Below are 24,097 nucleotides of genomic sequence, written 5' to 3' on the forward strand. Positions count from 1 at the left end.
GGGGGGAGGCATTTCTCTTTTTCACTTGCTTCAGGAGGTGAAGGGTCTGCACCCTTCTCTGTGCCTGTTCTGGGCTGGTGAATTCCATTGCAGAGTCAGTTTCCTAACAGCCTGGGCCACCCCCGGAAACTGCAGCCCAAGAAGACGTTCTCCAGCTCGGCTCTTGGTGCTCAAAAGTGTGTGTGCTGGGGGCCGGGGAGGGACAGAGGCTGGGGCTGGGGCTGGGGGCTCTGGGGGGCGGGGCCTGGGGTGGGCCGTGAATGACTAGAAGCAAAGGGACAGATAAACCAGGTAAAGACAATGCTGCAGAGAAAACGGGAATTGGGAGGAAGCCCAGTGCCTCCAGGGTTGAGGAGGTGACCTAGCAGGGAGGGGACAGCAGGGAAAGACCCTTTTCCTCCTGGATCCAGAGCTCTAAGTTTCCCTTGTATTCTCTGATATACCTTTTCCATCCCTCTCAGAGAGCCCGGCAAGCTGCCGAGAGTATCCTGTCCGCATGGGAAGAGCCTGGCAGACTCCCTGTGGCGTATTCGATACGCCAAGTACAGTAACAATAACAGGTCTCATTCCCCTGGCCCTGAAAGAACCTCCAAATCATTGGGAAAGATGAGTAAGGAGAGGCTGCTAAAATCTCAGGCTGGGACGAATGGAGACGTTACTGGTACCCGCTCGAGCAAATCGATGAACAAGGGGGATGACAGTGATACAGTGACTGAGCCGCACACCACCTCTGCTTGCAGTGTCACTGTTGACATTCCCGGTGTTTATTTTACAGGACCAGTTTCCCGCTTCTTCTGCACCGCAAGTCCCTGAACGCCCAGCCCTGTGGGAGCCAGTCCTTGTGGGAGAGCGTCAGAATGAACCGAAGCCCGTGAGGTATGACTAAAGTAGAAACCATCTGAATGGGCGTCCCTAAGGATAAGCCACGCAGATAAAAAAAAAAATGGAGAAACCAGTAGTTTAAATCCGTATAGATGAAGAAGAGACTCCGGCTCACTCAAATCAAAGGGAACCCAAAGGCCAGGGAGATAGGACAGAGGTTAAGCAATCTTGAAGCAGCCGACCCAGGTTTGATCCCTGCTCCCCCACATAATGGTCCCCTGAACCCCTCTAGGAGTGATTTCTGAGTACTGCACTCAGAGGAAGACCCGAGCACCACCGGGGTATGGCCCAAACACCTCTTCCCGCAAAAGAGGCGACCCCAGGGGCCAGAGAGAGTGAGCATGTACTTTGCATGGAGAAGGCCCAGGTTCTAGCTCTTGTACCACACAGAGCCGGAGGACTGTCAAGACCAACTGCCAAGACCAACTACTTGAACACGGAGCCGGGAGTAGCTCTCAAACACTGCAGGGTGTGACCCCAAATGCAAGAAATTAAAATGAGAGAAGACCGGAATGTACTGCCCACACCATCAAAGAAGCATTAGTTCATCCCTTTGGGGAAAATGATCTGGAATATGTGTCGAGAGGCCAGGGTGGGGTCCGGATCTGGCCCTAGGAGAGAAGGGTGTGCTTTAAGTGGTCAGGCTGATTCGAAACTTGACGTGTTACAGTGTCTCTGCGTGGGCAAATATCTATCAGATTTTCTCACCCTCACAAGCGTTTTATCATAACCACTTTGTTGGTTGATTTTGGGGCCGCATCTGGTGGTGATCGGGGCTTACAACCGACTTTGTGCTCAGGGATCAGTCCTGGGGGAGTTCTGCACTATCTCTGAACCCTAGGGCCACTTTTAACAGGAGGACAATTTGTGAAGATGGGAGGGACAACTCTATTTCCTCCTAGGCAACAGCGTCCCCTGGTGGTCAAGATCTCTCACAGCAGCCAGTGTTTGCAACCGAGTTAGAGGAAACTGTTTTGAGCCAACAAGAGATGTAAAAGAATGTCTGATCCGAACATCACCTTTACAGAGATGGAACCAGACATCCATACAGAAGTCCATACGATCACGGTCCCTTCGTATGTCCAGCAGCTGCTCTGGAACTGTCTTGCGCCGAGGTCTTCCAATCCCTGGAAAGTCCAAGTTGGAGAGTCTCAGATGTATGTGGTGAGCGGTAGGGAGATGGCTTCTCCTCAGGAAACATGTATTTATTTATTTATTTATTTATTTATTTATTTATTTATTTATTTATTTATTTACTTATTTACTTATTTATGTATTTGTTTGTTTGCTTTTTGGGTCACACCTGGCGATGCACAGGGGTTACTCCTGGCTCTTCACTCAGGAACCACTACTGGCGGTGCTCAGGGGACCATATGGCATGCTGGGATTCGAACCCGGGTTGGCCACGTACAAGGCAAACGCCCTGCTCACTCTGCTATTGCTCCAGCCCCTATTGTTATATTTAAAAACAGTAACTATAGGCCTCATTCCCCTGACCCTGAAAGAGCCTCCAATCTTTGGGAAAGATGAGTAAGGAGAGGCTGCCAAAATCTCAGGGCTGAGTGTAATACAGATGTTACTGGTGCCCGCTCGAGTAAATCGACAAACAACAGGATGACAGTGATACAGTGATACAGTGAAAAACTTGAATTTCACAGGCCAGAGAGACAGTACAGGGGGTTAAAGCACTTGTGTTGCAAGCAGCCAGCCCTGCTTCTATCCTTGGCACCACATATGCCCCCCACCCCACCCCCGGAGCAAAAAACCCTGAACACAGAGCCAGGGGTACGCCCTGAGCACCTTTGAGTGTGCCCCAGCCAACTTCCCTCCCACAATTCAATAGCATTCAGTCTATTCTCCGGTATGTAAAGTTCCTACTGTACACTCCGTGCTAACCCTGCCCCCCCCATCTCTTTCCTTTTCTTGACTCGACTCAAGACTAATCATAGTAACTCTATGTTTGATAGTCAGAATTTCTTCTCTGGAGCTCTCAATGTTTTCCATAGACTTTTCTAATAAGGAACACAGGACAAGGCTTTGCCTCCTGCAGAGAAGAAAACTTAGGAAGGGAGGGCTGACGTCCTTTTGACAGGACGATCTTAAATCTGGCTGCCCCCCTTCCACACACCCTCCCCCCCACCTCTGGTTAACTTCCAGTCCTGAAGCCCATTTGGGGTCTGGTGGCTTGTCTTGTTTTGTTTGTGGGCAGGGGTGCACCCAGTTCTAGTCGGACTCTGGTTCTGTGCCCCGACGTGTTCACGGGAGCACGTGTGGTGCTGGGGATCAAACTGAAGGGGGCCAGCTTCAAAGAAAACGCGTGCACTCATCTCCCCGGCGGCCCCTTTCTGGGTCTGGCTCCACCTGCCTTCGTGTCTCTCCTCCCTCGAAGCCCGCTCAAGGTCGGCTGGTTGGAGGCGCCCACATTAAAGCTGCTCCTGGCTCCCGGCTCAGACACGGGGTCTGAAATCCTGTCATTAGGAAGGATACACCCAGCATCTGCGCGAAGCTCAGAACAGTGTGTGTTTAAACCAGTTACCAAAGGACAGCCAACGGTGTGCTCCGCTCTTGCGGGACCCTAGAGGGGGAACAGGAACTACAGCGACCCAGAGGCAGATCAGAGCTGCCTGGAACGGAGCCTGAGGAAACCTTCTGGGATGGGAGAAACGAGTTCCCTTCCCTTCCCCATCCCTTTGCCTTTCCTCTCCCTCTCTCCTTTCCCCTTCCCCTCCCCCCTCCTGTCCCCTCCTGTCCCCTTCCCTTCCTTTTCTTCTTTTATTGGAAAAGAAAGTAAACTCAAAAGAAAGGGGCCCAGAGGAACATGGTACAGGACTAAGTTGAAATGACTTATTTCTTACCTGCGGCGGTGTTGGCATACAGATTTTACAAAACGCATGAAACCAAACATGTAAGATGATGAAATTTTACCTTCCATAAATTATTTCCAGAATAAATCACTATAACATCTAGTTCCTTAGGAACCCCGCTGATATTCCTGTGTTTATTTGATCACTTATTTTTAGAAAGTGGTTTGGGGGAAGGGTAATACAGGGCCATGCATGGTTAGAGCAGAGTGCTGGGGTCTTGTGAGTCACACAAGTCATTTACCCTCTCGGGGCCTCAGTTTCCCAATCTGTAAAATGGGAGAGGCCTAAACCAAGTGTCTGCCAGCAGGTGAATGGATAAAGAAGTTGTGTGTCTATACACAGTGACATACGAAGCAGCAAGAAGGAGAGGTGACACCTTGCGTTGCCTCTCCTGAAGTCACGGGGGAGGACAAATATTGGACGACCTCACTTCTCTGTGGCGTATATGCCACAAGACAAAGGATGGAAGGTACCGATGGCGGCACCCCCTGGGCCCTGAACTAGGAACCTGGAGGGGGGGGAGGGTGTGAGGTGACTGATGTCTCGTCGGGACACTGGTGGAGAGCCTTGAGTGGTGGTGGTGCAGGAACGGGACTGTCATAGCCACGTCCGCACTGTTGTAAACATGTGACCAGAGAGCAACAAGCAGAGACTGGGAGAGACGGTGTGGGGGGCCAGGGGGCGGGGGAGACAGCTGGGGCAGGGCCGGGGCCTAGGGCGCAGGTCATGGGCTCATGAAGAGGGTGAGGACCCGACAGGTGGGGGATGACGGAGACCCAGAAGAGACCTGGGGACACCAGGTGGCTCCCTGCCGGGGAGGAAACCCCCCCAGCACCTTGGGCCCAGGCGGGACAGTCGGGATGAGGGGCAGGAGCTGGAGGCCCAGAAAGTCCAACAAAAGCCCGAGATGGGGGGGAGCTCCAGGTCCTGAAGAGCCACTTCACCCTGTCAGCCCGGGCGGGCCCTGGCGTTGCTCCTGCCCCCTGCATCTAGAGGGGAAAGAGGACACCGTGTGCCGCTAACACTGCCCGCTCCTCTGAGGATGCGGCGGGAGCAGGGAGGGGCGCCAGACAAGAAGGAAGCTTTTCTGCAGCCTGAGCAGGCACGGGGTGGGGCTTGGCTCCCCCGGACACGCTGGAGAGGCCAGAGGCTGTCCAGGTGGCTCAGGGTTGGCTGAGGACAGAGCCCGACTGTTCCTTTTTATAAGGTTCCTGCGTGGCCGGCCGGGCCGTAGGAGCAGGGGTGGGGAGGGGCCATTCTTCCCGCCAGCCCCCACTCCCCATCCATGGGGTGGGGGCAGAGCAGCCTGAGGGGACAGTTGCTGTGTTTGAAAGAGCCAGAGAACGGGAGACGGTGCGGCAGGAGAGCGAGTAGGGCGGGCAGGGTGCTGGCCTTGGGAGGCTGACCTGGGTTCGAGTCTCGACACCGCATACGGTCCCCCAAGCCCCACCGGGAGTGACCCCTGAGCACGGAGCCAGGAGTAAACCCTGAGCACAGCACCTCTTTCTCCCCCCCAAAAAATGAAAAAGCAACCGGGAGGTGGAGGAGAGGGGTGGCTGGACAGCAAACAGTCTCCACACCCCATTGGATTAGTCACCCGAGAAAAGCAGAAAAATGCTCAGAGACTGAACTGCGCGTCTGTTTCCCCCCAGTCGCCCGAAAATGCCTAGGCTGCAGCCCTGAGCCCGGCCTGGCGGCGTTGGGGCGCGGGCTGTGGGGTGAGCGGGTGTTGAGGGAGTCCCGGCGCCCCAGGACAGGGCTCTCAGGGGCTTGGCAAAAAAAAGAAGATCAAAGCCCTCTGAGGCCAGGAGAAGCCCTGAGGGAAGAGGCTCCCTCGCCCCAGAACCAGACCCCACCCAGGTGCCTCCCCAGGGCCGGCCAGCAGTAGACTGAGGGGCAGAGCCTGTGTCCAGGACCTTCAAGGGTTTGTCCCCCAGCCTGAGACACGCTTGTGCTTGGGGGCCCCTTCACAGGCCCCCAGCCCGGCCCCCTCTTGTCTGCGTGTGACCCCAGGTGGGCTCTTCCCCGCACCCGCCTCCCACATCACGGAACCTCCCAGAAAGGAGATGAAGGCACCCACAGACAGGAGTGGACAGTGTCCCCCAACCCCTCCCCCACCGCCCTGCTTCTCTCGGGTGACAGAGTGACAGCGTCCTGTAGCCCCAGGCTTCTCCGGATGGGGCCCTGGGACCTGGGGGCGCCCTATGACCTCCTCAAGGAAGCCATCAGGTCACACTTTGATAATAACGCTGAGACCTTACTGCCGCCTTGATTCCCCTTCTCTGGAGCTGACCACGAGCCAAGGACAGCCGAGCCTCTTCCACCCCTGGACCACATCTGGGGTTCAGCACAGTCAGGAGACTGAAACCGTCCAGTTTCCCCAGGAAATGAGGGTCTGACCCCCCCTTCCCAACACAAAGACCCCTCCTTGCCAGAAGAATGGCAGTCCTCGTCTTTCTCTGCATCTCTTCCATCTTCCTTTCAGATGGAAACCAATCCCCCCTCCCTGCCCACCCAGCTTCCCCGAGCCTTGGGGAAGGCGAGAGAAATGAAGTGTGAATGTGCTCTTAGGAAGGGAAATAGTGCCGACTGCCTGCTTATTAGCTGGGATGGGAGGGTAGGAGCCACGCGGGCAAGGAAAATCGGCAGGCAGCCCGGGAGTGAGCGCATCCCAGCTGCAAGCCTCCTCAGTTGCTAGGAGACCATGGCAGGGATGCGGGGCCTGTGCAGCATCCGCCTCGCACCTGCCCTCTTCCACGGCCTCTGCACTAGGAGTTACAGTCATTTCCCCCTCAAAGGAGCCTAAGTGGTGGGGTGGGAGGGAGGAAAGAAAGGAAAGAGGGAAGGAAAGAAGGAAGGAAAGAAGAAGGGAAAGAGGGAAGGAAGAGAAGAGGGAAGGAAGGAAAGGAAGGGAGAGAGGGAGGAAGGAAAGAAAGAGGGAAAGAGGGAAGGAAGGGTCAAAGGAAAGAAAGGAAAGGAAAGGGGAGAGGGAGGGGAGGGGAAATGAGGGAGAGGGGAAGGGAGGAAGGGAGGGAGGAAGAGAGGCAGGAAGGAAGCAAAGGAAGGAAGGGAAGGAAGGAAGGAAGGAAGGAAGGAAGGAAGGAAGGAAGGAAGGAAGGAAGGAAGGAAGGAAGGAAGGAAGGAAGGAAGGAAGGAAGGAAGTGCATGAGTGTGGTTCCAGAAATCACCTCTCATATGCCAGGCTACATCCCTGCACTTTCTGGCCTTATTCTCCATCTTTTTTTTTTTTTGAGCCAGACTCAGTGATTACTTCTGGCTCTGCACTCAGGGGACCATATGGGATGCCGGGGATCAAACCTGGGTCAGCTGCATGCATGGCAAACCTCCTACCTGCTGTGCTATCGCTCCATCTCCCCTCTTCCTGCCATCCCCCAGTTATTTTGAATACCCAGAACTTGGCTTAGACTATTCGGAATGCAGGAAAGGATTCTTGGAGGCAGGGTAGCCCTAGGACCAGGCCACGCTGCAGCCCATTTTCTCTTGTTTGTCAGTCCCCTATAAAAACTCCTCCTTGTGACTGTGCAGACAGGTTGGCTGCCTTGAGGACCTCAGGTTCAAGAGTTCATGGAATAACAAAATTGAGGCCAGTGCAGGGCTTACAGTCACAGTTTCATTATGAAGGCCTCAGTCTGGGCCTGCCCACAGGAGATGCAGAGGTGAAGGTCTGCAGAGGTCATTCGGAGGAGGCTTTCTGGGACAATGCACCCTTCTGTACCTCAACCTGCATCACCAACCAGGAAGTACCCCTGAGGACCAGTATCTAGAGATTTTCCTGGAGTTTCATCAGAAGCATGATTAGTTGAATTTCTGCTCTGTAAGTGAACTGAATCTGCAGGTCCCTAGAAACCTAGAAGCAAAGAACCTAGAAAGGAAAAAAAGTAGGAAAAGAAAACCACCACATAGAGTATTACACACCTTACTTTTCCATAAATGGCCTATGCTACACACAGATTTCTTTCTTTCTTTTATTTTTTTTGCTTTTTTTTGGGGGGGTCATACCTGGTGATGCTCAGGGGTTACTCTTGGCTCATGCACTCAGGAATTACTCCTGGCGGTGCTCGGGGGACCATATGGGATGCTGGGAATCGAACCCAGGTTGGCCGCGTGCAAGGCAAACGCCCTACCCGCTGTGCTATCGCTCCAGCCCCACACACAGATTTCTTATATTGTCATTCCACATATTTTCAGCATCTGCCCATTTTGCTGCAGTTACCTTCAGTCTATTGTTTCTGGTGACTGCAAGGATGTTCCACAACAAGCATCTGTCACCTTGTACTTATTTATCCAGGACCTCACACCCCTCCAATAACTGTAACGTAAATAACTTTACTGAGGGCTCCCTTCAGCAGCTCCCTTCTTAGGGATCCAGGCTCCACTGTCTCTGGACCTTGGGCATGCGCACTGTGAACTTTAAAGCGCTTCCCAGGGGTTGGAGCAATAGCACAGTGGGTAGGGCATTTGCTTTGCACGTGGCCGACCCGGTTTCGATCCCCAGCATCCCATACGGTCCCCCGAGCACCGCCAGGAATAATTTCTGAGTGCAGAGCCAGGAGTAACTCCTGTGCATCGCTGGGTGTGACCCAAGAAGAAAATAATAATAAAATAAAATAAATTAATAAAATAAAGCTCTACCCATTTGCTTTCCTGGTCACTAACACCACCTTGTGACCATCTGCACATCCCCCCCTAACACATAAGTTTGCAATTTTGAGGGGCCTGCGATAGTGACTCTATTTCGTTTGCTTTTCTCAGGATCCTTCTGTTTCTCTCTTCTTTTTTACTGTTTGGACTTGTCCTTCTGCGAGAAACATGAATAGGTACTGTACATTCTTCAGGTGGTTTCTCATTTTTTTTGTTGTTGTTTTTGCTGATCTTCAAGAAATCACCTATGTGCTAATTCCTTTTCCGTTTTAGTCGTGATGAATACCTTTTCAATATTTCGTCTGTTAGCTTTGATTGTGATGTTTGGTGGATGGAAATCTTACCTTTGATGTATATAAATTCATCCTTTCCTTTTGTATATTGTGGGCTTGGGGGGATTTGAAAATGGACTAACTCTTAAGAAAACATATAAATAGAAAAAATTAGAATGAAAACAATGAAATGTTTTCATTCCAATTTTTTTTACCTTTCTGGTTTGGGGACAGTGCTTAGGACTATTCCTGGCTCAGTGCTCAGAGGTGCCCCCTGGGAAAAATAAATGTGCATAAATCTGTTCTCTAGTTGAGGAAAACCGGCAGAATCTCTAGGATCTGGGCCACAGAGTGTTCTTCCATGACCCAATTCAACTGGCAGAGATAACACACACAAAAAATTAGCAGGTGGGACTATGTCAAATTAAAAAGTTTTACTCAATAGAGCTATACATGCAACTCTTGTCCTGGAGAGATAGTCCAGTAGGCAGGGCACTTGCTTTGCATGTGGCTGACCTGGGTTTGATCCCCCGCACCACATAGGGCCATTCAAGCCCTCTGGAGTGATCTCTCTCTTTTTTTTTTGCTTTTTGGGTCACACCTGGCGATGCACAGGGGTTATTCCTGGTTCATGCACTCAGGAATTACTCCTGGCGGTGCTCAGGGGACCATATGGGATGCTGGAAATCGAACCCGGTTCAGCCACGTGCAAGGCAAACGCCCTACCCACTGTGCTATCACTCCAGCCCCTGGAGTGATCTCTGAGTACACACTGATGGGGCTCCCCAACCCATAAAAATAAAACAAAAGCATCTCGCATTAATAAATCTCATGGATAGACAACTGCATGAGAGAGAAGGAGAATCCCACTGCACCCTTGTTTCACAGGGTGAGGGGTTTCAGGCTGCACATAGCTCTGAAGTCCAGAGAGAAGGAAGCAGACTGAGAGAAGGACTTGTAAAAAATTGTTTCACAAATTCTAGAAACCTACAGAGGTGTCTTGACAAAAGAGATTTTGATCAGTGTCAGGTATGTATACAAGCAGATTTTTATGTGCTGCAAGTCTTTTTTTAGGTTAGTTGCATATATGGAGATATAAGACCCATTGTGATCCATGTTCAAGGAAGTTCATGAATGGAACAGGTAGACTGACGGACAGCAGGACACAGGTGACTGAAGTGAATTTTCTTTGCCTTTTTTGGTTTCTGGGCCATGCTGGCAAGGCGCGGGGCTATTCCTGGCTCTGTGCTCAGCGGTGCCCCCTGCTGGTGCCTGCTTGGAAGACCAAATGTGGTGCCAGAGATTCAAACTAGGGCCTGGGGTTCAGGCCAGCACACCTTAACCCTTTACGGTCTCTCTGGCTCAAACAACAACCATCTTTTTTTTTTTTTTTTTAAGGAGGTTGTTGGGGTTAGTTCACACAGGCAATGCTCAGGGCTTACTCCTGTCTCTGTGCTCAGGGATCACTCCTGGTGATGCCCAGGGTTTCAAATGGGATTTGAACTGGGGTCGACCATGTGCCTAAACATCATGTATTATCTCTCTGCCCCAGACGGTTTTTAAATGTAATTTTAACATTAATTAAAAGAAACAGCAGAAAAATTCTAAAATTTTCTTGTGCTGTCATGACCGAAAAAATAGACTTTACTAGGGTGAGTTGAACTCACTCCACATTTTTAAAAAGAAGTTACAGTTTCTCATGAAGTTCAAGTAGATGGGTCCAAGTTCCCTCTCAGCGCCCAGCCTCCCATTCACCACCCCAGATGGCAAATCTCAGGACCCAGAGAGACTTCCCCTCAGCCTCCCCCGTGAGAAGGCAGAGACAGATCCCAGGGACTCCGTGGGCACCTACGTCTGTTTCCTGCTGCCCGGGATCCCCAGCCGTCAAGTGGTCCAGTGTAATGACTTCCTACGTCCTCACCATCTGCCCGTGTCCAGTGTACTATGGTTTGGTGGCCTTGTCCCGACACTGTTCTCTGCCCTGTCTATGCTTTCCTCAGCTGGGCCTCTCTTGGACGGTGCGCCCGCGGTTCCCTGAGGCCCTGCTTTCTTTAAATTCCCAGCCATATGCATGGGGGGGGGGGGAAGATCCCCCTTATCCCGCCTTGGTTTGAAAGGTGGAGCCTTGCCTGATTCTGCTGTATGTCCCACCTATGAACCCTACTTCATTCTGCAGTATGCAGTCTGGGGAGAGGGAGAGGGAGAGAGAGAGAGACAGAGACAGAGAGACACAGAGAGACACAGAGAGAGGGAGAGAGAGAGGGAGAAAGAGAGGAAGAGAGAGAGGAAGAGAGAGGAAAGGAGAAAGATGGAGGGAGAGGGAGAAAGAGAGGGAGAGAGAAGAAGAGGGACAAAGGGAGAGAGAGGGATGGGGCTGGAATGATAGCACAGCAGGTAGGGCAGTTGCCTTGCACGCAGCCGACCCGGGTTCAATTCCCAGCATCCCATATGGTCCCCCTGAGCACGGCCAGGGGTAATTCCTGAGTGCAGAGCCAGGAGTGACCCCTGAGCATCGATGGGTGTGACCCAAAAAGCAAAAAAAAAAAAAAAAAGAAAGAAAAGGGAGAGAGAGGAAAAAAGGAAGAGAGGGAGGGAGAAAGAAGGAGAGGGAGGGAGAGAGAGAGAGATTGGAGATTGGGTGAGAGCACCCCTTTGCACATAAGTGCCTCAGTCTACAATGTAGGTCGTGGATACTGTTTGTGGCAGGTGAAGTCAGCTCTGAGGAGGAGAAAGTGCTGAGTCTAGTGGCCGGCACTGAAGTCACAGATAATCACAGGCAAGAAGATGGTAATCTTTTCAAAATTGCCAACTTCAAACTGATTATCATGAAGGCATAAAAAAAGAGGGTGAAAGGTATGTGACAAGGACTAAATAGAAGCCTGATTTACATGAGGCCAGGTGGTGAGGAGAGAGCGCCCAGGCACACACCGTCAGCAACGGCAGGTGCCCCAGCAGGCCTGGCATGCTGGCAGGAAGTGGCCTTGCTTTCGGGACGCTGGGAAGGAAGAAAGACATAGCCAGCCATCATGTGTGCTGGCCTTTGATTAGACTAAGTGACCGTGGGTCCGGCCAGAACTCGCTTGTCAGTGCTCTTTCCAACAAAACTCTTTGTTGGTAGAATAGCTTCTTCCTTCTTGTTCAAAATCAACACACTTGCTGGCTCATTCTGGCTTCTAGACAGACACCCCTGGGGACCCCGGGGCAGCAGGAAACAGACGTGGGTGCCCACGGAGTCCCTGGGGTCTGTCTCTGCCTTCTCATGGTGGAGGCTCAGGGGACGTCTCCTTGGGGTCCTGAGATTTGCCATCTGGGGTTGCTCTCTTTGAGTGCTTTCACATTATTTTTCTTTCTGTCTAAGGCCTTGTGTTATCTGGAAGCACCTGCCCTGGTGGACGCAGTCCTGCTGCCCCGGGTGGGGTCTAGGAACTCAGGTGTCCTGGCTGGGCATGCTAGCCGCCTCCGACGCTCGGGGTGGATAGTTTCTCTGGAGCTGCCCTCACGTGCCTGTGCTCAGATGTGAATCCGGCTGATCCTTCAGGGATGAGCTATTCCACTGGGTTGCTCAGTTTCTGCAATTCTTCAATTTTGCCTCATCCTGACTTCCTCCTGGGCATGGGCTATTTTAAGGGGATGGGACTAGTTAAGAAGTTCTGGCTTGAATACTGAGAAAATGGAATCCCAGATAACCACGGGATGCTCGGGGGCTTCTCCAGGGGGCTCTGTGCTTGGGGTTCACTCCTGGCGACACCCAGAATCAAACCTGGGCCTCCAGCCCATGGAGCTGTCTCTCTCTCTTGCCCAGGAGAGCTGAATGTTGGAAAGGTGCTCCTCCTGATGAAAATATAGTATCTCAGAATTAGGCTCCTTCCTCGTGAGCCTTTCTAAGGAAGTGTACAGAATTAACAAAAAACAATCCAGAACTCCAGTGGCCATTACAGGGAACTTTTGAAATCTCCAAACTTTTCTGAAAACTGAATTGGACAGAGGCTGAGAAGAGTCGGAAGGTAGGAGCATACCTGGGCATGTCGGAACCTTGGGTTTGGTCCCGGGCATTGCCCCTAAGCACTGAGCTGAGAGTAGCCTTCAAGGACCACTAGGTTTGCCGCCTCCCCCCCACAAAAAAAATAAACCCCAAATACTGAATTGGACCCCCATGCCTCTGAAATCTCTACTACCAATGTTCTAAAATTGCCTATTTTAAAAATAAATTGGTTCTTGCTTTTGGGGCCACAACCAGTTGTTCTCAGGGTTTACTTCTGGCTCTGTGCTCGGGGATCATTCCTGGCAGAGCTCCGCAGACCAAGTGGGGTGCCAGGGGTCAGACTGGGTGAGCCATGTGGAAGGCAAGCTACAGTATCTCTCTTCCTTCCCCCCACTTTCTTTGCCTCTGAACCTGGACCATGTGCCAGGTCCGCTGTGGCACCATCACCACGCCCTTATTTCCCCCGTCTGTTCCGTCCATGGAATCAGCCTCTTTCCATCCAGGCTCCCTCTGAACCTTCCACTCCTGAAATTAACAAAAGCTGTCCTTGCAAAGTTAAAAATTCTGAGAACAGGGCTGGAGCGACAGCATAGCGGGTAGGGCATTTGCCGTGCACACGGCTGACCCGGGTTCGATTCCCAGCATCCCATATGGTCCCCTGAGCACCACCAGGAGTAATTCCTGAGTGCAATGCCAGGAGTAACCCCTGTGCATCGCCGGGTGTGACTCAAAAAGAAAAAAAAATATTCTGAGAACCCACACCAGCCTCAGAACTCTATGGCCAGAGCGATCGTATAGCAGGTAGGCACTTGCCTTGCACGTGGCTGATGCTGGTTTGATCCTAACACCACATATAGGACTCTGAGCCCTGCCAGGAAGTGATCCCTGAATACAGAGCCAGAAGTGAGCCCTGGGCACTGCTGGGTGTGGCCCAGACAACAAGAAACTAAAACACAAGCCTCAAAACTCACAACTTCCCTTGGAGTAAGGTTAAGGCAAGCCTGCAGTTAGAGTTCCCCCAAGTAACTGCAGATTGCAGGGTTGCTGAAGAGTTAAACACAGTTACACAACTTTTTTGGGGAGGGATTATTTTTTTAATTTAATGCTTGTGGATTAGGATCAAGTCAAGCTCAGACGGGAAAGTCTCAAAAGGATTTTGAAGGAATAAATCCTAGCAAGAAGCTAGGAAACACTCTCCTAGGCTTTACCATCAGCTTTCCCTAAGCCTATTGACTGGAGCAAGTTAGGTTTATACACAAAAGTGTGATGTGCCTGTTCATGATGATTATAATTGACTTCAGTTGTTTTCTGTGAGAAACTTCGATTTTCCTTTTGAATGAAATTAGTCTTCTTCTTCTTCTTCTTCTTCTTTTTTTTTTTTTTAACTTTTTGGGTCATACCCATTGATGCACAGGGGATACTCCCGGCTCTTCACTCAGGAACCACTCCTGATGGTGCTCAGGGGAACATATGGGTTGCTGAGGATAGAACCCAGGTCAGTTGCCCCAAAAGCAAATGCCCTACCCACTGTGCTATTGCTCCAGCCCCTAGTCTTCATTTCTGTTTTTGTTCGTGGGCTGAACAGAGACTTCTCTGCCGAAAGCATAGAATGGGACATTATGTCTACTCCAGATCTACTTTATTTGGCAAATCAGTTCACTGGTACTTAGGGGAACCACCTGAAAGGAACATTGTACAAATCTTTAATCTTCAATCTCAACAAATGAAGATGGCTTAAAGCTTTTGCTATAAGCACACTTTATAGTTTTTGCTGTTACTGAAAAAGAAATTCAGGATCATACACTTGACCCTTGTTGCTTCTTGTGTCATTCTTCTTTCCCTCCTCCCTCCTTCTTTCTTAGACAGACTGTTCTTGTCAGCATCTTTCAATCTATTATTAAGTGGGGGCGGGTGGAAGGAGGAGTTCTTTCTGAGTGTCACTTGCGTTTCAAAACAGAGTGAAGCAAAAAAGATAGCTTTCCAGGCGTTGGCACAACCACTTCACTTTGGGCTAGAATAGTGTTTGAGTGTTTTTTTTTCTCTTGAAAATTTGTGGTGCTCGGGGCTTACTCCTGACTGTGTTAGGATCACTCCGGGTGGGGCTTGGGGGACCATCGGGGTGTCCAGGGATTGAGCCTCACTCTGTTCATGCGTTACGGGCTCTACTATTGCTCTGGCCCCCAAAATAGTTTTGGTACCATTCCATCCTTATCACCCCCCACGCCCCCTGCTGTGGCCCAGCTTCTATCTGTAGGTTTGCAAACCTCTCAGGGGTGACTGCGCACTGCAAACAGTCATGGCCTGGGTTGGGGGGGTGGGCAGCATGGGGATCCTCGGATCTGTAACCAGAGCACCACCTCCCTTATAGACCATTCCAGAGTCTCTAAGGCAGTTTCCTGCTATGGGGGTTGGGGGGGAGCAGGACAGGGACCACAGCACCGAAGCCAGACGCAGAAAGGAGCCTCCTAGGAGGAGGTCATGGCGGGCTCGATCCACTCCGAGAAGCTCCACAATCGCTGCCCACCTGAGGGCCCCGGGGGTCACGTTGCCAGGGGCTGCCGTGGACAGGCAGGGCACCAGTAGCCACAGGACCCACCCTGTGGCCTTAGGGACTCACCAGCTGGGCACAGGTCTTTTACTCTTAAGCCCTGGGTGAGCACTGCAGTCAGAGCCTCAGTAACAACAAACCTGTTTGCTGGTGGTACAGCATCAGCCATGAACAGATCTCCCCCTCTGTGCCCCCTCCCCAAGACCCCCACACCCCCAGTGCCCAACCTCGGGCCTTTGTTCCCTCTCTCCAGGGCTATCTTGGGGAAGGCGCCATGTTCACTGCCCTGATGCAGTCCCCAGGCCCCAGGACCTTGATATGGGCCTGACTGCACCTCCAGAGGCCCCATGGAGCACCCCCGAGATGCTCCCTCCACCCTAGGCTTGGTGCATCGCTTGTTGCTAACCTAACTTGGAGCGCAGAGGGTAGCCGACACGCTGCTCCAGCCTCTGGCCTAGGACCCGGGGCTGCGGTTTTGTAAATTTGTCTTTCGTTGTATATACAGGCAAGAGGCGAGCCCGAGGTCTTGACCCTTCTCTCACCGCATCCAAACTCACCGAAGAGAAATTTTTCATGTAACTTTGAACATCAGGGAGAGCACGCGGGAAAGTCCAGAGATTTCCTGTGCTGCCATGCACAGAATAGAAGAGTTTACAGGGCTGGCCAGAGACCCTGAGATGTTCAAGTGTCTTAATCTTTTTGAATCTAAAATCTAAGAATAATTCAAGTGGGGCCAGGCAGTGGTGATGGCCTTCGAGGAGAAAGCCTGGATCTGGGTCTGGCAGATGAAGTCATGTGGAGCACAGAGAAGAGGATGATGAGTCTCTGCAAGATTAAGACACTTGGGGCTGGAGCAATAGCACAGCGGGTAGGGCGTTTGCCTTGCACTCGGCCGACCCGGGTTCGATCCCCAGCATCCCATATGGTCCCCTGAGCACCGCCAGGAGTGATTCCTGAGTGCAGAGCCAGGAGTAACCCCTGCGCATCGCCAGGTGTGACCCAAAAAGCAAAAAAAAAAAAAAAGATTAAGACACTTGAACTACTTGAGACCTAGTCAAAAGGGTGAAAGGTGGTATCAAAATTGCCGATTTTAAACCTGAGAGAATGGAGACAAGAACCACCATGAGAACTTTCTGGGAATACGAAAAGGGTCCCATGGTGGGAATTAGGAAGGTTCTGTCTTGCTGATCAGGCTTCAGACACCTCCCGCCACCCCCCGCTGCCCTGCTGCCCCCCGCCACCCCCCACTTTTTTTTTTTTTTGCCTTTTGGGTCACACCTGGCGATGCACAGGGGTTACTCCTGGCTGTACACTCAGGAATTAATTACTCCTGGCGGTGCTCAGGGGACCATATGGGATGCTGGGAATCGAACCCGGGTCGGACGTGTGCAAGAAGGCTAATGCCCTACCTGCTGTAATATCACTCCAGCTCCCACCCCCCACTTTTTTGCAGGAGAAAAACAATCTCTCTCCCTCTGCTGAGTGTATGTACCTAACCCAGCCGTGGGCACGGCATTCTGGGAGGCCTTTCAGGGCTTCTCTGAGGGCAGACAGCAGTCCTGGAAGCAGAGCCTTCTTGTCTGGGTTTCTCACACACAACACGCTGTTGACAGAAATATTTAAGTGGCCCAGAAGTCTGGAGCCGAGATGCAATTCACCTGCCAAACAGGCTTCAGGGCGAGGGGCACAGAAATCCCCCCTCCCACTCCTCCCGTGGCAGGTACAAATGAAACCGCATGATAGGACTCGGCACTAGGAAGAGGTGACTTGGGAACAGCGGGGAAACCAACCATTTGGAAACAAATGAAAAGGCGTGGGGAGATGAGCTGCGCTCAGGGCAGCATGGCTTGGCCGGGCAGGATCTGAGCAAGGCTGCCTTTGGGCTTGGGGCTGCAGGGTGCTCCCCTGAGCTTCCCCTGCGAAGGCAGTCCTCTGAGAGCTGGCTTTCACTTCTCTTTTATTGGGGAGGGTGTGACGGGACCCGGAAGAGGTGCTTTGGGGGCCTGGGAGCCACTCAATGAAGAGGGAAGGCTCAATGCCAGCCTTCTACACAGCTGCTCAGACCCAGGGGTGCTGCGGGCACAGGGGTACCTCCGGTGGTGCCTGGGATAGAACTCGGGTCCTTGTGCTCAGGGCTCCTCACCCCTGAGCCCTGGCCCTGGCTCTCACTTTCCTGCTCCCAATGCGGGCTCCATAAATCATCAGCACATCCGTATCTCAAAAGCAGGGCTGTGCTGGGGCTTGAGCGATAGCACAGTGGTCAGGGTGTTTGCCTTGCACGCAAGGCATCCCATAGGGTCGATTCCCAGCATCCCATATGGTCCCCTGAGCACTGCCAGGGGTAATTCCTGAGTGCAGAGCCAGGAGTAACCCCCGTGCATCACTGGGTGTGACCCCAAAAGCCAAAAAACAACAAAAACAAACAAACAAACCCCCCCCCCCCAGGGCTGTGCATTCCCAGTCTAGGGGCAAACGGAACCGGGAGACACACTGAAACAGAACCAGTGCCTTCCGGGACCTGCTGGGAAGGAAACCGGCCCTTCTCATTCAGTGTTTATTTAAACCTGTAGGAATTCTAATGTATGCGCCCTTCGGTACAGAGCCCTGCATGTCTGGGACTGTCTCATCAGGCCTTGTGTGTCCTGTAGTCCCTCTGTACCTCCCTCTGTCTGCGGGCATTGAACTCTACTCCTTGCACCCATTTTTTTGGTTTGGGGCCACACCTAACAGCTCAGAGGTTACTCCTGGCTCTGAATTTACGGATCACTCCGGGCGGTGCTTGGGGGACCTTATGGGATGGCGGGGATTGAACCCGGGTAGGTCACGTGCAAGGCAACTGCCCCGTCCACTGTACTATCGCTCCGGCCCCTCGCCACCCCAATTTGCTCCTCTTACCCTCACCCCTACTCATCCGTCCTTCCCAGGCTTCCATTCTTGTTGTTCTTCACAGCTGGGCTTCTTCGCCGTCCATCTGTCTCTGACATCTATTTTCAGTTATGGCTCAGGCCCACCCATCTTCCTCCCCCGGGAATTTTCTATTTATATAACCGTCTCCAACAAGTTGGAACAAAGGGTAGCTCCCAGCAGCTATCAGTGACTTTAATAACCGCCTTCATATCTCTTGAGAATCCAACCAGTGGCTTTAAGCTTAGCGATCGTGTAAAATTCAGCATCCTAATACTTTTAAGAGGAAAGACATTAAAGTCGTTGCTTCCCCCCACCCTCTAGCCCCCCTCCCACCACCCCGGTTGACACCTATAATAACAGGCGCTTTGAGATGGGAACCTTCGACAGCTGTCCCGAGGCAGTCTGTGTGACGCAGCTGCAGATGACACGGGGAAGGCCTTTCCTGGCGGAGGCTGGCCAGTCCCCACCTCCCGTCCCTCTCCACCCCCAACCCCAGTGTACACAGCACTCCTGGGTTCACATGACATCGTTTACTCGCTTACATTCAAGTTCAGTTCTGCATTCCCACAGGGGGCAAGATTCGAATACTGCAGAAAAATCTAGTTAAATCACAAGCAGGCAAGCTCAGGGGTCATCAGAGAAGTTGGATTTTATTGATGTTTGACATTCATCTGCATACAGGGCGTGATGACAGGAGGGCGTTAAATAGGGGGAGAGGAGAGCAGCCCCCAGCCCCCAAAGGTCACGGATCTTCCCTTGAAGGTAAGTAGAAACACTGAACGATGCTCCCTTCATTTTTGTGATTCATAACTAAAATATAATCTTAGCAACAGAGCAAATCTTGATTGATTGCATCATTCCTTATTGAAAAGGAAAATCAAATACCATACAACACAAAATACCCAACAGAAATAAATAATAAAATAATTTAGCGTTACTGCATTGTACTTATCACACAAACTTCTAAAGCTGACTTTTTTTTTAAAGTTTGGAACACATTTGCCTTTTTCTCAGTTTCTTACTCAGTGATGCATGTTTTTTTTAAGAAAAACAATTCTGTGCAGGCTTGCATGTGTTTAAAATGTAGCTACTAGGGCTGGAGGGAGAGTAAAAATGTTCAAGTGCTTGCCTTGGACTTCGCTGACCCTGGCTTCAATCCCTGGCATCGCATATGATCCCCTCAGCCAGGGGTCACTCTTGAGCACTGAGTCAGGAACAGCTCCTGAGCACTTTTTTGGGGGGTGCATCGCCCCCCCCCCAGTGAAACAAAAAATTCACTAAAATGTCAATACCCATCCATCAAGAGCTGGTCCACCTGTGCACATAGGTGTGGCTAACTGCTGTCACCCTGGGCAGCAAGACTGAGCCACACGCAAGCAGCTTCCTCAGTTTACCCCAGGTAGGGACCTGGCACCGACAGCCAGCCGTGAGAATATGCAGGTACCGGGCAGAATCACTCACCTGTGCTGTCATGTCTTTAAATGGGCTGAAAAATTCGAGGCCACCCTTCGGGGGTTGACAGAGGAGCATAGCCAGTGGCGAGGTGTTGCCAGTTCACTGGAGTTTTTCCTTTGACCAGGCTTTTTTTTTATTTTTAATTTTTTTTTAATTTTTTCAATTTTTATTTTATTTTTTTGCCTTTTGGGTCACACCCGGCGATGTACAGGAGTTACTCCTGGCTCATGAACACAGAAATCACTCCTGGAAGTGCTCAGGGGACCATATGGGATGCTGGGAATAGAACCCGGGTCAGCCACATGCAAGGCAAATGCCCTACCCACTGTGCTATCGCTCCAGCCCCTTGACCAGGCTTTTAGCTAGCTCCCCGGTCCAGTTTCATTTTCTTTCTTTTTTTTTTGATATGTTTTTGTGCCACACCTGGCTGTGCTCGGGGCTCCTTCCTGACTGTGTTCAAGGGTCCCACCTGAGGGGCGGGGGATTGAATGGGGGTCAGCTGTGTGTAGGGCGAGCACCTTATCCCTGTACTATCTCCCGAGCCCCGAACTCATCCTCCCCGAGCTGTCAATGCCCCGGCCCGGCACTGCTGAGAGGAAGCACTCGGGGTGCAGGACCTCAGATGTGCAGACTTTACCCACATACAGCAGACCCGACCTCTCCTCCCCACCCCCCAGATATATATTTAATGTTTGGGGGCGGGCATGTTGTTTCATCACTTGTTAGAAAACTGATGCTGAAAAGTCCCAGAGGAGAAGGTAACCAAAATTCTGACTCACGACAATGATTACAAATATTTTTAAGAATGAAATTTGGTCATTTTTCTTGCACGTGTACCTACAAAAGGTTAACTCCCTTTCTAAATTAGAAGAATGCTTCTGTAGATGGGGGTACACTGTTTTATTGTGCTTCACAGATACTTCATTCCCCTCCTCCACATGAACAGTTTACGGCAACTCCACACCGGGAAAAGTCCCTCGGTGCCATTTTCCAAACAGCAGGTGCTCACTGCATCTCTGAGTGACATTTTATAAAGGTCTGTACAGGCTGTTTTTTGACATAATGTTACTGCACACTTAATGGACACAGGAAGGAGTTACCTGTGGTCAGGACACAATGATGGTAACGGGGGATTTTAAATAGTGGACTCTAGGATAAACATAACTTTCTTATGCTCTGAGGAAACAAACCGTGTGACCTGCTTTATTGTGCTGTCGCTTTACTGGGTGGCTCCTACAGTGCCCGAGATGTTTGTCTGGATTCTTAACTGTCCCCACAAACCAGCATCTTCTGGAAAGGGCCCTTTGGTAAAATTCTTTAGGGTCTCTAGGCCACATACAGTCTCTTTAGCATCTTGCTCAACTGTTCCTTTAATGGCCCTTTAAGACCGTTCTCGTCTCAAGGTGTAGATTTCCCTGTGGGGTATGACAGTTTGCCAAACCCCACCCCGCAGTGGATTTTGGAGGGAAATGCATGCATTTAACTGTGTAACACTGGGCGCTGGAACCCTAGTTCAGGGGTCCTGACTGGAAGCAGGTCGGTCCTTGCAGAGGACTCCAGAGGCCTGGCGTCGTCTGGCTGCTCTCTGTGGCATTAGCCTCTGCTTGCCAATCTGTGCAGAACTGGACCCAACCGGCAGTCTTTATTTTTAAAAAGTGACTCTTTACAGGAGGGGGGGACAATTCAAGTCACGGTCTATGCTGGCATATCCTTGGCCTTGATTTGAAAGGCTCGACCGAGGAGAAAAATTTTCATCCTGCACAGCGGAGATTCCCTCCAGCTGGCCGGGTGGAGGACCAGAAGTGTGAGCTCTCTCTTCACCGCCGTCTCACCGGGAGTGACAGGTCAAATTCCATGTAAGGATACACGGAGAAGCCGTCTGTCTGCTAGCTTCTGCACCTGGGGTATCCCGACACAGCTGCTCATGTGTGACCGTGTCTTGGTAAGGAACCGTATTTACTGGGGGGTCAGGATTTCTCTCGCTGTGGAATGACAGCGGCGGGAGCCCTCGGGGGCCTGGCCCGCGGCTCTGAAATGGGACTAGCCTGACTAAGGCACACATAGCTCCTGCCCCCTGCTGAGCTGTGACAGAGGCAAGCCTGCCCCCTCTCACTCTGCCCTCGCCAGATTATCATTTTGAAGGACAGGATAAAAAAAAATTGGATCTTCCCACAAATTTGTAAGCTTTCAAGTCACTAATATACAGTATGCCACATTAATTAATAAAGCAGGTTTTTTTCTAGGTTACTAGAAGCTTTAGAATCTGAATTCTTTCTCTACTCAGTGATTTTTTTTTTTTTTTAAAGCAGCTGATGGGCTCAAAATAGTTCCCTGCTACCAACTAGATAAATTTAACTCTCTGGGGAAAGGATTAGCATGCATGTACACAGAGCACTTCTCCTGGGGGGGAAAAAAATCACTGAATGAGAATTCCCAAAGAATTCTCAACTAAATGAACAGGTGAAAAATAACTAAATCCATACATGCCGGTCCTGTTGTCCTTTTAGGTTTTCGTTTAAAAGGCCCAAGTTGGTTTTTTTTTTTTTTTTTTTTTTTTTTTTTCAGAATGTGAATTTCTTTCTTACGTTAGACTCAGCCCCTCCTCTCCCGGGGGCCGGAGCAAGCTCTGCTGACTGGCGGTGAGCACAGCATCCGCAGAGAAAACCAAGCAAGCTCCGGAAGGGGCCTCCAAAATAAAACTGCAGAGACATTTCATTTTGTTTCTGGGCCACACCTGGCGGTGCTCAGGGCTTATTCCTGGTTCTGCACTCAGGGATCACCCCTAGTGGGCCCAGGGGTCCACACGGGGTCCCGGGGATTGAACCCAGGTCAGCCGTGTGCAACATGAGTGCCTGATCTACCTGCTGTATTATACCTGTAGAGACATAATTATTATTATTTTTTTAAAAAACCAAGGGACAGGTTGCTGATTTGAAGTCAGATGAAACTGGGACCCACCTAAACATGCAAAATGTATCACTGAGAAGACCCACGAGTGAGTCTGCTGGTGTGCAAGCACTCTGGTGCCAGTAAGAGGAAAACCTTATGATGGAACCTCAAAGACAAAGTGTCCTCGGCTGCTGGGAGATGGGACCAGGAAGGAGTTACCTGTGGTCGGGATACGACGACGATGGTTACTGGGATTTTACATCATGAAAAAGAAATTCTGCAGCACGTGAACCCTCTCATTCTTTTCCATTAGCAGTTACACACGTACAGCCCGGATCAGTATTTCAGCTTTTTTCAGGTCTCTTCATTATCCATTGAAAAAAAGTAATTGCTTTCAGCTGCCTGTATTTCTCTACTTTGGATACAAAGGATTTTTCGTTTTCTTTTTTTAAAATTTTTAAATCTGCAAAGACCTGAACAATAAAATACAAATTCAACAAACAACACCTTCTACACGAGAACTCTCAAGATAAAGGTGGAAAGAATTAAGTTGCGATTTCAGTCTCTGTATTTTGGTTGTGTAGAAGTTTCGTTCTTCAGTCTTAGCTCCACAAAGAGGAAACACATCTGTGCATTTCCCAGGATATCAAAGTGCGATCTGTTAAAAACAACTGAACGTATCTTCAGGAAGCCCTAGGAGCCCCAAGCAGCCACAATGAGGTGATTTTTCCCCTTTTCCCTCTGCTTCCCTTGAAAGCTGGGCAACACAACCACCACGGGGAACACCTCTAGGACAACACAACTCAACACAACATTGGATTGTGTTTTTTTCGTTCCACATAGGAAGAGGGAAGGAAAAATAAAGCCAACAGGAGGGAAAAACAAAAAAAAAAAAAAAAAAAAGGAGAAACCCTGAGGCAAAAAAAAATGGCTTTTCCTTTAGAAAGTCTTGGGGGCTGGGCTCACAGGGCCCCAGCAGTCTTCTGGGGGGCCAGGCCCTCCTCCAGCCAGAGGGCGGCGCTGGCGGGGCCGCCGCGCAGCATCCTGCGGTGGATGCGCCGCAGCCGCAGCAGGTAGAGCAGGATGGACAGCAGGACCACCAGCACGCAGCCCCAGAACAGGTAGTGATTGTAGACGAAGGAGAAGCCGCGCCAGTGCGCGTGCCCGGCCCGGAAGGTCTCCTGCTGGATGTCCCTGCCACGGGGAAAGAAGAGCACCGGGAGGTGAGCGGGGAGGGCCAAGGGCGGGGCGGGAAAGGGGGCAGGGGGCAGGGGGTGGCGGCGGTGGCTCCCGTGGGGCAAAACTGCAACCTCGGTCCTGAAGACTCGGTTTTCTTACCCAGAGGGTGTTGGAAACAGGGTCTCTCAGAGGGACTGGCAGTGCTGCGCTGACGTGTGAAAGTACAAGCCTAACCCCCGTGGTTCCCACCTTTATCCTGTCTTTACAGCCTGAGTCAGAAGGGAGGCCAGCATGGACTCAAAGCTCATTTCTGATCAAGGACCGGCAAGAATCTCAGTTTTGTGGTTTAAACGTCCTGTGAGGCTGGGGCTGGGGAAAAGGGAACATTCCCCCAAAGCCAATGCTTCATTTGCCCGTTAGCTGGGATTCCCGCACCGGGAGAAGCTCACCCCCAGGC

The 24,097-nt window shown here is 51.1% G+C and overlaps 1 protein-coding gene across 2 annotated transcripts in view; it reads right to left on the reverse strand.

The window, feature by feature from the left end:
- Positions 1-20,403: 20,403 nt before the first annotated feature.
- ENTPD4 (ectonucleoside triphosphate diphosphohydrolase 4) overlaps positions 20,404-24,097 on the reverse strand; it is a 38,636-nt gene continuing 34,942 nt past the window's right edge. For both annotated transcript variants that reach the window (XM_055144377.1, XM_055144376.1), the window contains exon 13: positions 20,404-23,655. In XM_055144377.1, coding sequence (XP_055000352.1) covers positions 23,424-23,655 — 232 coding nt within the window. In that variant the 3' untranslated portion in view covers positions 20,404-23,423. The remainder of the gene's footprint in view (positions 23,656-24,097) is intronic.

This window comes from Sorex araneus, chromosome 7 (genome assembly GCF_027595985.1).
Source record: "Sorex araneus isolate mSorAra2 chromosome 7, mSorAra2.pri, whole genome shotgun sequence".
NCBI classification, from domain to species: domain Eukaryota; kingdom Metazoa; phylum Chordata; class Mammalia; order Eulipotyphla; family Soricidae; genus Sorex; species Sorex araneus.